The sequence below is a fragment of the Giraffa tippelskirchi genome, chromosome 10 (assembly GCF_054371585.1).
Source record: "Giraffa tippelskirchi isolate mGirTip1 chromosome 10, T2T-mGirTip1v1.2.pri, whole genome shotgun sequence".
NCBI classification, from domain to species: domain Eukaryota; kingdom Metazoa; phylum Chordata; class Mammalia; order Artiodactyla; family Giraffidae; genus Giraffa; species Giraffa tippelskirchi.
This window is the reverse complement of record NC_137284.1, coordinates 97861114-97874194: the sequence shown is the minus strand read 5'-3', so window position 1 is coordinate 97874194 and position 13081 is coordinate 97861114. Positions and strand designations below refer to the sequence as shown.

The window sequence follows — 13081 nt, the reverse complement described above, 5'->3', positions numbered from 1 at the left end:
TCTTCCACTAACAAATCCATGGACTTTTAGTTAAGGTCACCTAAAACTTGCAAAAGTTATTCACTTGCTGAAGAATGTAAAAAATTACTAAATTTTAGTCTTAAGATGGAAGTCTTAAGATGGAAGTCTCCAGTTCTTATTTTTCCAGCTATAATTATTGAAACAGCCCTGGCTTTTGTAAGGAAAGTGTAGGAGGCTACAAGGCATATAGGGCCTACCAGTTGCTTCTGTTTGTTCTTTTAATGAGATATATGTACATCCTTCAAATAATACCAACACTATACTGAAAATCTATAATTTAATTATTGATAATGAGTTCTGAAAATTGTACAGGGCAAATAAATATCCTTAAACTTAATTTTAAAAATCCCTGGAGTTTCTGAAAAATTGGTATTACAATTCTGAGATTTAAGCATAGGTTTGTAAATGAACAGCTGGAGCTTAATTTTTCCCATCAGCATGAAGAACTGTTTCAGCAATATCTTATACAATGGTTCTCAGCCCAATAAAGGAGGGAAAAAGGTGATTTTGTCCCCAGAGGACATTTGGCATGACTGGGAAGTACCATTGGCATCTAGTGGGTAGAGGCCAAGGACGCTGATAAATAATCTCCAGTGCACAGGACAGCCCTCCACAACAAAGAATAATCTGGTCCAAAATATAAATAGTGTCAAGGTTGAGAAACCTTGCCTAATCCAAATGCTTTAAATATTATTAAGTGATAATAGTGAAATCAAGAAGTCATTATTTTCATTAAATACCAATTTGCACAAAGGTCCTTTGAACAAACCCTGTCTAAAGCTGTATGTAAACTATATAGAGGGGAAAAAAAGACACATAAAGTGATCTGGAAAAAATGAAAAAAATAAAGACAAAAATATATATTTATTTATTTATAAAAGTATTCACATACAATTTTCAAGGAACTAGAAAAATAACCTTCTTTCTTAGAGACTATTCTGAGAAAGGTGAAAAACAAAATGATTACAAACTATGCTACCCATAAATACGAATCTGTTATCAAGTTGTTACTCTTCAAATGTATCCACAACCATCGGAAAATCAGCCCTCTTGTCATGTCGCCTTTGATAACAGAAAATAAATGTACGGTATGGGATATGTTATAAAAATTTTTAGTTCCTTGGGTTATAGGGCAATTTTTAAAAATTAAAGAGAATTTATTGGAAAGTAACTCTGTGGCTTGGGAGATCCAAGAGTGTGCTCAGCCGTTTAGCCCCTACCCACCTCCTCTCTTTCCCGGTAGATGTCCCAGTTAGAGGAAACAGGATACTACTTGCTGTGGTATCTCTTTCCGGGTAGATCTCCTAGTTAGAGGAAAACAGGATACTATTTGTTGTGGTAATCACTCTGGTTTAGACTTCTTGAGAACATCAGTAGCTAACATCTAAGCATTTACTAAAAGGATAAACAAAATCATTTTTATAGATCCTCCCAAAAAATGTTATGTATTAAAATGGACAAGAATTTCATCAAAATAAGAACCTTCATTGCAGAACTATTTACAATAGCCAAGACATGGAAGCAACCTAAATATCCACTGACATACATATGGATTAAAAAGATATGCGATATATAATATATATATTTATATTATAAAGATGTGATGTTGAGATAGATATATACATATAATGGAGTATTATTCAGCCTTAAAAAAGAATGAAATAATGTCATTTGCAGCAACATGGATGGACCTAAAGATTATGATACTATGTCAGATAAAGACAAATATATGATATCACTTACATGTGGAATCTGAAATAAAAAGACACAAATGAACTGAAATAAATACAAAACAGAAACAGATCTTCCATAGAAAACAAATTTTTGGTTACCAAAGAGGAAGGGGAGGGGGAAGGATAAATTAGGAGAATGGGTTTAACATATACATACTACTATACATGAAATAGATAACCCACAAGGATCTATTGTATAGCACAGGGAGCTATACTCAATATTCTGCAATAACCTATAAGGGAAAAAAATCTGAAAAAGTATTTGAATCACTGTGCTATATACCTGAAACCAACATGACACTGTAAATCAACTATAATTCAATAAAAAAATAAAAACTTTGAACAGATCCAAATCATGGGGGAGGTGTTCAGTAAATATTTGTAAACAAATAGACAAATGAATTGCTCTCATTTAAACTCCACATTAAATACAACATACCTAGATGAATCTAGATGGATTTCGTTTTGCTTAAGTTTTACAGACAGTTCTTCATAGATACCTATCATTTTACAAGTGAATCTATAACCTAAGCTATTCCAGTAAAATCATGTTAATTTCACCTTCCTTTTGGCCTCCTATCCCTGCCACCTGAAAAAAAATGAATCAATTGTGATAACTATTGCAAAATGTCTTACTAATCCCACTGGACATGTAAATGTGACCAGAGGACAAGGAAGGATAAAGGAAAGAAGTCTTAGTGCAGGATGTCCAGCCACTGCCTAAGCCCACTCTAGCATGATGGGAATGACTTTTTTCTTTGGATGAAACATCTTGAAATTTGTAATTTTAAGTTTGAGAGAAATAAATTTGTACAAAACGTTATTGCACTGTAAATTCTTCCTTTTCCTGGTAATTGATATAATGGATTTTCCTTAAGGATTAACGTTTTCTATTCACTTCGATAAACAGTTGTTCCTCAACAATTCAAGAAAAATCCCAACTCTTAGAGTCAAGTCTGCTTTGGTGAATGGAGGAGGTCGAGAAATATAGAAAACCCAATAAGTAGAATGTCTAAGCTATCATTCTGGAATTAACTGAACATCGATAAAATTGGGAAAGAAAGTAAAAAATAAGGGAATGGGTGAGCAGAACTACCTCTGGGAGAGAAGGGGCACAGATTGCAAGAGATTCAACCATGTAACACTACGGTATAACAGCACTGCCATCCACATGCAGCGGTGTGTTAGTCGCTCAGTCCTGTCTGACTTTGTGTGACCCCATGGACTGTAACAGGCCAGGCTCCTTTGTCCATGGGATTTTCCAGGTAAGAATACTAGAGTGGGTAGCCATTCCCTTCTCGAGGGGATCTTCCCAACCAGGGATCGAACCTGGGTCTCCTGCATCGCAGGCAAATTCTTTACCGTCTGAGACACCAGGGAAGCCCTGTAGGTAAATTTTTTATTTAATTATTAGACTATTGAGTTTTGGCTCCAGAGTATTTTTCCAATGCAGATCGATCCTGTTGTTTTTTTTGTAAATTTTGTTTAAAAAATAGTCTTTTTCTTTCAGAAGTAATTATTCAAATTCAGTTCACACAAGGGGATTTGATATGTGCTGAGAGTTCCAAATGCACTGTATTCAGCAATACCTATCAGATGCCTAATGAGTCTTAGGCTCTGAGCAAGCTGCAGGCACCCCCTCAAGTCTGGGACCCATTATTTTGCTTTTGGCAAATTTTCACTAAGTACTTTTTCTCATCTCAGATCTTAAATCCTTTATGAATATGCAAGCGCCTCTCTTCCAAAAGCATTTGTGTGAGTAGTTCACAGGCTGGTTCTTCTACTGCAATGTGGCTTTATGATAGTGGTTTGTTTACATGGTTCCTACAAGGTAGTGAAGATGTGAGTGCATCTTAGAGAAATCTGAAATCTTTCAACAGGATCTGATCCAAAGGAAAAGTAAGTTATAATTGGGGGAAAGAGAGAGAGAGAAATCAGATCTCCCCTCATGGTCTGAAGGTGCACACCTGTAGGGACAGGAGGCTTAGGTACCCAATTCCATATTCAGATGTGGCCTCCAGCAGCCTCACCTACTCTATGGGCCTGGGATAACTGAACAGCTGAAGCACTTGCAAGGTCCCTTGGCACTTGCAGGGGCGCCTGGCACTCAGGTGTATTATGGCTTCTTATCTCATGGTGCAGCAGTAACAACGCTGAATGAAGGTGGACTCTGTGTAGGGACCCCGTAAGAGTTTTACTTGGGTTGCCTCATTTCATTCTGACACGACAACGCTGTGAAGCAGGCAGCCCTGACCTTGCTCCCATTTCACAAGGAGGCAGCTGAGGTTCCAAGAAGCTTGGTACCTTGCTCCAGAGCACACAGGTAAACGGCAGAGTGCAAGTTAAGAAAGATCTTCCTACTCTACACCCCTAAGCTCTTAACCACCAAGCTGCCTCCCTCTAATGTGTCTATTATCTTCTTGTCAACATGCTGGCTCTTAAGCACCCAGTTATGAGTGTCATGCAAAGCGACCCCAAAATCCTTCCAGCTCCTCTGTGGGCGAAATTCGAGTCCTCATCCCCTAGAGACGCTTCGCCCACCTGAGCAGGCCGGGATCTGCCTGATTGGGACATCCCCCTAATCCCACTCCTGGCCTGCGGCCGGTCGCCAGGAAGAGGCGGCGGGGTGTGCGGGACCGGAGCCACCTAGCCGGCTGCGTTCGGCCCCCGCCCCTTGGCCCTGCGGCGGGGCGGGACTAGGGTCGCGCTGGCCGGGGAACAGGAGCCAGCAGCGGGAAGCAGCCGCCGCCCGGGCCGCGCGAGGCGAGGCTAGGCGGGGCGGGGCCGGGCGGGACGGGAAGGGGAAGCCGCGCGGGCCCGCCGCACCAGCCGGGCTGCGTCCGCCGCTCACCAAGCGCCGCGATGGGGCTGGAGACCGAGAAGGCGGATGTGCAGCTCTTCATGGACGACGACTCCTACAGCCGCCACAGCAGTGTCGATTATGCAGACCCCGAAAAGTTCGTGGACCCAGGCAACGACCGAGATCCCCACCGGCTCAACTCGCATCTCAAGGTGAAGCCCAGGGCGGGCTCTCCCCTGGGTTTGAGGGCTTCCCAGGACCCCCTCCAAAGCCTGGGATGAGGGTGCTTCCTCTACCCTGCTCCGACTCCAACTCCCACACTTGCCACTGGGTCAGCCCCACAGGGTCTGGGACCCAGATTCTCGCCGCGGGGCCGCCTGCGTAGCCAGGAGTTTTTAGCCAAATTCCTGTGCTCCCACCGTGAGCCTAAGAGAATGTGGGGCATCCCAGTCAAGTCTGTCTTTCTTGAGTACTCCTGGTTCCTGGTGAGGCAGGTTGGATGACAGTTCAGGATTCCCGAGTCTTGTCTCCGCAGGTGGGATTCGAGGATGTGATCGCAGAGCCAGTTTCTACGCACTCCTTTGACAAAGTGTGGATCTGCAGCCACGCTCTCTTTGAAATGAGCAAATACGTGATCTACAAGTTCCTGACGGTGTTCCTGGCTATTCCCTTGGCTTTCGCTGCGGGAATTCTCTTTGCCACCCTCAGCTGTCTGCATATCTGGTGAGAAGGGGCACACTGGGGTGGGCCAGCTTTCTGAGACGTCAGAATGTTCTTTGCCACCTGCCCCCTGCCTTCCCCTTCTTCCAACTGAGCAGAAGAATGTGCATCATTTCCCAACCTAGTAGCAGGAACTGGGAGAACTTGAAGGGCAGTGTGCTTCCACAGATTTGTAGGTAGGGCTAGGCGTTAAAAACAGAAGAAGGTATGTCCCTGTGTCCTCAGGTGTGATTTTCCCTCGAGCGCTAAGGCCCAGCTGATTGTGGAGGTGCAGATCTGGAGGCCATGCTTCCTGCCACAGGCTGCGCTCTCCTAGGGCCCTGTTTTGACTTGTGCCTCTGGTTCTGGGCAAGGGTCTTAGTTCTTTCGTCACCTTTCATTCAGTCACCACCCGTGTTTGGGGTAAAACAAAAGTGATCTTTGAACAGAATGCTAGCGACAGTATCATTGCAGAGGGATGTCAGAGCTGGTTAAGCAGTGCTATGGAGGGGTTGCTCCAAACCTGCCACTGGCATATGGCAAGGATGAGACCAGAGAAGATGCAACGTGTGTGCAATTAAGGTGTAGGCTCCCAGCACAAATGAATGAAATTCAAACTACAGATAATGAAAATGAGAAGGCTCCCAAGTTATTTTTTCACCTCTGAAGCCCCGATAGGAGTGGCATCTAGGGCATTAAAGGGAAAATAAATACAGAAACCTATTGGACATTTTAGGATGTTTTCAGTAACTTTCTTCACACACACAAAAATGCATCATAAAGCTTCAGATAACATTTTTAAGCATTAAAAATTTTTAAAGGAAATGAAATATTTGACCGATAAGTTGTGTTATTGTTGTTTTAAAAGATGTCCACTTTATTCTGAGAGGAAGAGCATTCAGATTATCCCTGGTATGGGAACAATTGTGAAGCTTGTCTTCTAGGGCAGTCCTAGAGAAATGCATAACCCTTGATGCCGCCATATCTTTTTCTTAATCACTTTATATGGTAATGCCACACCCTAATACATGTTGTGTTCATTGTTAAAAGTTATGAAATTGTTCTCCACTTGCCTTTACCATCTGAATTAATTTCTCTAGTCAGTTAGCTAGCTGGTTAGTTCAACTAAGAAAATTTATTGAGTACTGAGTTTGCGCTGGGTACTGGGCCCAGGATGAACACGATGCAAGATCTGCCTTCAGCTTACTCACAGCACATCAGGGCAACTGGCTAGGTACAGAGATGGCTGCTGAGGGAAACAGCTAAATCTGTGGAGGAGGGAAACAGAGGGAAGGCTTTGTAGAAAGAAAAGAGTTTAAAAGACTTTTTAAGGATAAATTAAAGTTCACTCAATTTATGAGATTAAGTTTAATGAGATTAAAAATTATGAGATTAAAATTAACGATTTATGATTAAAAATAACAAACATCAATTTAATTTGATTACTAAAAGCTATAAACAAACTATATTGAAAGTGTCAAAAGACTACTAAAAGGAATGAAAATCTTTGCCTTTTTTACATGAACAGATCCTCAAAGGTCAGATTTACAATCAGGTCATATTTAGATATCAGCACAAGTCAGCACATCTTTTGAATAAAACCAGTCATGTAACCTCTATGTCCATTTTCTCACTTTCCAAAATGTGAAAAACTGAGTGACCACATCATATATTATGAAATGCTGGTTATGGAACTATTTGGAAATACATACTACCAGTCAACAAAGCTAGGCTTTCCTAAAGCACTTGTGGAATAATTGATAACAAAAGGGTTTTCATTTACCAAATGGTAGAGAGATATAAGTAAAACTACAATTAACCAAATGATGCTTCTCTCTACCTGGCTCTCCTGAGAATGGGAGATGTTTTTGGTGTAGTGCTTCCAGGAGAGAATCATCAAACCACTTTTTTTCCAACCACAGAAATTATATTAACTTCAACTTATTTTTCAAATTACTTCCATGTTGGGACATTAATATTTAACTGTCATACATCTGTCATCAGGCAGCTGTTATTGCAAGTAGAGGAGTGACTTCAAACAAAAATGTTTAGAAGTTAGTTTGTACCTTGATAAAATAGGTTTATTATTAATGGATTACATTCCTGTGACACGATAAGACCAGATCAAGGAAAGGTCTCAGAAGAACAAACTTATTTTAAAACTTTATTTTTTGGTGGTCAAGGCTATGAAAAGATTCAGTTATAAGCTCTTTAAACCACACTCCGTGGTCACAACGGATCTGACTTTAGATTATTTAAACAACAACAAAGCACTCACAGCTCAGTCTGATGATGTTGGAGCCTAGGCCAGAAATATAGGACATTAGGAATGGGTGAATTGGTTTGAGTCCATATCAGAGACTGGTTTGAGCCTGTATGCCATTTGACAACCACAGGTTATTGGTTATAAGTGGATCATATCAAAGAAATGTAACTTGAACCCCTCTGCCTTTTATTTTTGCTTGAATGTAATTCAAATATATAATCTAACTGATAGAAATGCAGTAGTAACAGTCTCATTTCCCAAAAGGTTTTAATACAGCTAACTGCTGTGACAAGGCAATCTGCATGACACTATAAATACAAAGCTAAACAAAAGGCCCAGTTCTCATGGATTTATTGTCCAACGGATGAATATATAATTTTGCTAATTATAAAATATGTTTAAAAAATGACTGAGCTTGACACTGAGGCTGACACTGTTCAGGCTGACACTGAGCCTGAACGAAGTTGTGGGTCGTACCTGGAGTTTCAGAAAGGGAACCAACTGGGATGTTGAGAACACAATTTAAGTTTGTTGTCAAAGAATCATTGGATCCTCTGATCCAAAGTGAGAGAACAACAACTTGAAGAAAATGAAGTTAAAATCCTATGAACTGAGTCCTCAAATGTCGGCAACTACACTTTTGTCCTGTGCTTACTTCCCTCTTAGGACATGGAGATCTAAGGCACTAGAGGTTAGAAAATTTCTCAGCCTAAGAAAGAATGGAAAATGCATTATATTCTGAGGGAAGTGAATTTGGTTAGGAAGCTTTCCAATCTAAACAAGTCAATTTGAGATTATTTTGTCGTAATTGTTTTTATTATATATTCTGACTTCAAATAGTTCTATTTATTATTCATCATAATGGCAGCATCATATGGACTTGTCAGAGATGCATAGTAAGTGGTAAGCCTGATAGTTGGTCTCTAAGATTTCCTGTTCTGACACTAATTTGGAGGGAATTGCCCAAAGCCACACATCAAGTGCGAAACATAATGGGATAAGAAGTCAAAAGTTGCCATCATTCAGGTTTCTATTCAACCATTTAGCTCTAAAACACCTAGTAATTCATTTTCTTTAAAAAAAAAAAATTGTTTCAAATCTTTAGCACTTGGGAAAAAACACAAGATAAATATAATTTTTGTAGAAAGTCCGTATGAATAATTCAGTAGTTTAAAAATATCTCAAAACCAGACAAATGCCTGATCTCCTCTTCATTTTTGGCTAAATACAACAGACCTTTAATTTAAGTCACTGTTTAACCGGAAACCAAGAAAATCAACCTTACTTGTTTGTGCCCACCCAAGTAATAATAAAAATTCTATTGAAGCCCTCCAGCAATGCCTAAGAGTTCACAAATACTTTTGTGCCCAAAAAGCACTACTGTGACAAAGAACATTATTCAGAGGATTACTGAAAAACTTAACCAACCTGAGGAATATGAAAATGTGTAGTTACTTTAAGAAAAGGCATACAGAAAAAATAAATACAGGATATTCGAGTTCTTCTTGTCTAAGAATTCTGACATAATTGCAGGGCTCTTTTAGCTACACTATACAACCCTTTTCAGTGTGTGTAATTACTATGAAAAATTAATAATATAAAGCATAAGAGAATGTTAAATTCACTTCAGTTCAAATGTTTACCAAGGGTAAAGGATGTCCTTGCTTAAAAGCTTACATTCTAATATGAAAGAGAAATATAATCATCTATTTATGATATCTTTTGGTAAATTTGAGAATTAAGAAATTTGTTTCAGTACTTCATAAACACAAAAAATGAGTATCCAACCTAGCGTGGTCCAACGAGGAGGGAAGACAACAGGAAAAGCTACCAGGAAGTAGAACCTCAGAGAAATATGAAGATTTAGGCAGGTTAATATTTAGGGCCAGAGATCAAGTAAATAAATGTACTATTTTGTTTAATTTTGCTTTACTATTTTAAATTGCCTGCTACCAATAGAAATAATATTGGTGTTGATCACATACATGCCTGTTTATTTTTCTAAACAACGTATTTTTTGTGTATCTTATCACAATGTAGGTCACTGTTCATCTGTTTCAAATGCTCGACCTGGCTTAGGTGAATTGGGCCACTGTTATATCTTTTCATGCATGAGTAAGAGTCAGCGGCCTTATTTGGTAACACCAGTAATCCTTACATATCTCTCTTCCTCCATTCCAGGATTATAATGCCTTTTGTAAAGACCTGCCTAATGGTCCTGCCTTCAGTTCAGACAATATGGAAGAGTATGACAGATGTTGTCATTGCCCCATTGTGTACGAGTGTAGGACGCAGCTTCTCTTCTGTCAGCCTGCAACTGAGCCACGACTGAATACTTGGGCCCCAGGTCCAGAGATCTGGATACTGTAATACTTGTTTTTATAACATAAAAGCACTACTGTTCTGTTAATTCCCCAACTGTTCAAATTAAGAAAGCTATTAAGATGGGCAACCACATGTAGAATGTTTATTGGCAGATCTTTTCAAATAATGCTTTTCTAATTAAAAGCCAAGGATTTCATATCTAACTTTATAACCAAATTATTCAGTAGGCAACAACTAATTTTAAAGGCAGGTAGATTTTCTTTAGTACAAAGGTATGCATTTTATAATGATGAATCTTTAATGATCAAGGGACATTTCTCTCAAACACTATAATAGTTTTGTGTACAACTGCTCATAAAAATATGGAATTTCCTGGTTTTGTTACTCTGGAAGTAATACTTTTTAAAACCTTTGCAGATGAAGTCATGGGGATACTTAGAGATAAGATAATGCAAAGATCCTAGAAATTACAGTAACAAAAGTGATGATAGGGGCTCTCAAATAAATGTGAAAATAGATTCATGAAAACACGTTCCTTTAAATAGGGTATTGTTAACTCACAGGTATATTTAACAAGATGTTTCAATTTACTGTATATTTTGTAGTTATTGTAAATGTTGCCCTAATCAGATTGCTTTAAAGCACTCTTTTTATATTTGTTATCTTGTACTAATATATAGAAGGAGTAAATGTATCTTCCATAAGGAACTTCATTGGTGAGATCGCAGTCTAGATTACATAAGCATATGTATCTTCTTTGGTAACTGAATGTAAAAGAGAGATATACAAAGCTTTTCTTTCTTACTTTTCCAAGCGAAATCCTGAAATGTTTCATGGCTGTTTATCTAGCTGTGATCTTAATACAATCCTAATTGATATTTCATCTAAGAGATTATTTCTGTCTTGTAGTTAAAAATTAATCCTGTATTCTACATTCTTATTAATGTTTCTCTTTACCTTCAAGTAATATTGGTGCTATTAAATAACATTTTACAATAATGGCTATTTCTGATACTTAAGTACAATTTCAGCTACAGTAATTCATGTATTAACTTCAGCAAAGTTGTTAACTTATTGGGTCTGTGCTACTGAGCTATGTATATATAAATTAAAAAGTAATAGCTACAAAATTTCAAGATATTATCTAATATGAATCTTACTGCACAATATAAAATTATTCTTATTATTTTTGAACTGTAGAGTCCTATTGCAGTGTTTTGAGTCACTGTTGTTTTAAAAATCTCTTCTAAAATGATAGGCCTATACAAAAGATGTCTATGATGTGAGTGGTTAACTATAATTTACACATCCTAAAAGTGTGTCAATGTTCAAATTTCAGAATTACTATCAGAACTCAGATTAACATTCCTTTGAACATTTTCATAGATGACAACTCCTCATTCAATGAAAATTAATTTTATTTTCCCAACTTTCTAAGACTGGTGAATATAAAGGATGATTGAACTGGAATTCTACTGGGGAACCAAGCAAATGAATGATTAAATTATGAAGTTCATATCCTTTTGAAGGTAGCTACAAAAGAGATTTTTTTCAAAACTGTCTTAGGCCATTGTAGCATCCTTAGAAAACACTCTCATGATCATTAAAGCATTACTACTCATTTGACAATATGGATGTTACTATGTTAGTCAAAAAGGTCAATCAGTCTCATGACTTTATAGTTATACCTTATATTTAAGATGTTTTAAAAAAATATTTGGATATGTCATTTGAGCAAAAGTATTTGATTAATAAAATATCTATTTAAATAAATCATGGCTTCTATCTTTTCAAATAGCAAGTTTTTTCAAATTGGCAAGTTTTAAAGCCAAAATATACATACATAGTCATATAAAAAACACCTACTTATAACAAGTAGACTGTATGATTTCCTTATTTCTGAATAGCATTGATCATTTTCAAAATATTTATTGAGATTTGTCATTAACTATTTTATTTCAGAGACTGAAATTTTGTACCAAGTGGATCTAGGTTTCATGTACAAATATGTTGGTTCTTTTATTTGTGAGTGGGGAAGAGGTGGGTGATGGTGGGACTTTCCCAGTATCTATAATAAACTTTTTAAAACTTATAAAATGTGTTTATTGCTTTTATTACATATCAAGTTCATCAATAAAAAATCTTTTCAAGCTAATTTTTCCTTATTAAAAACTTATAATAGGTAAACATACATGAGTTATTGCTTATTCAGGAATATATTTGTGAAAAATTACATGATTGGTAATTTAATTTTTTATTTTCCCAGCCCTTAAGAGGTTCCCTATAAATTTTTCTATCACTTGATGAATATGATTGAATAGCATGTTCTTAAACCAACTATACTTCATATTCTTCATGAAATAGTCTATTGCTAATCCTAAATAAACTCATATTTCTGTTTTCAATTTTTTAAATAAGAAAGTAAAACAATATAAATCACATGTATTTGGATACTAGTACCAGACCAGAGTCCAAAATTATTTTTGGAAAGTCAGTATGTGAAGAGTAGCTGCTGATATTGGCATAGATTTTCTTGTTGTGAGTTAATCTGGAAAAATGACCTATCTCCAATAATAAAGTATGTGTTTGGCTTTGTAGAATGCTCTTTAAAGATGTGGGGAACTTAAAAGTCCCTCTTTTCAGTAGTTGTCTGCATCCCATGAATTTACTTAAATAATTTTCTTGGGAAACTGTTGGACTTAAGTTAAAAGAGCCCTGCCCTCCAGGTCAGGCATCTGGATGCCTATCTCAGCACTGCCATTACTGAGGTATGTCACCTCCTACAAATAGTTTAATCTCAAGGTCTCAGTTTCCTACCTTTAATGAGGGGACTGGACTAGAGGATCTCTTAGGAGCTTCCCATCTTCTTGTTTTCTGTGACTTCTGTAGAATGAAGTTTGGCTATGTATATGCAATCTTGCTGTTCAGGAATTTTTTTAAATCGGTTTTTAAAATCATGAATTTTCTAACAAAGGACTGGCATGCTATAAATACAGGAATTAATGCACAATTAAGTTGGCTGAGACTTTGATTTTCATGCCAGGGATTCCTAGATTTGTAACAATTCTGTCTCCATCATTGTGACAGTTCCCCCCCCCAATAATATGTTACTTTATGTTTTAAATTAATTACAATTTATTTTATTTGTAGATTTTTTTTTTTTTTTCTAAAATTACTGCTACACCACCATGATCACTGCCATCTTCTTTTGCCTGTCTAGTTGCTATAGCCTCCTAA

At 37.5% G+C, this 13081-nt stretch overlaps 2 protein-coding genes across 7 annotated transcripts in view; one reads left to right on the top strand and one right to left on the bottom strand.

Annotated features, from left to right (window-relative positions):
• Positions 1–13081, bottom strand: part of TFEC (transcription factor EC) — a 751469-nt gene that overhangs the window by 573703 nt on the left and 164685 nt on the right. For 3 of the 5 annotated variants that reach the window (XM_081537889.1, XM_081537895.1, XM_081537894.1), the window contains exon 3: positions 1246–1325. The exons of the other annotated variants lie outside the window; for them this stretch is intronic. The gene's annotated coding sequence lies outside the window, so the exon portion shown is untranslated. The remainder of the gene's footprint in view (positions 1–1245; positions 1326–13081) is intronic. 5 annotated transcript variants of the gene reach the window in all.
• CAV2 (caveolin 2) lies at positions 4577–11941 on the top strand. Of its 2 annotated transcripts, XM_081537904.1 has the most exons (3): positions 4577–4766; positions 5090–5277; positions 9701–11941. In XM_081537904.1, the coding sequence occupies exons 1-3, from the start codon at positions 4617–4619 to the stop codon at positions 9849–9851; spliced, it is 489 nt and encodes a 162-aa protein (XP_081394030.1). In that variant the 5' UTR covers positions 4577–4616; the 3' UTR covers positions 9852–11941. The 2 variants fall into 2 exon arrangements, with proteins under 2 accessions (XP_081394030.1, XP_081394031.1); XM_081537905.1 differs by lacking the exon at positions 5090–5277.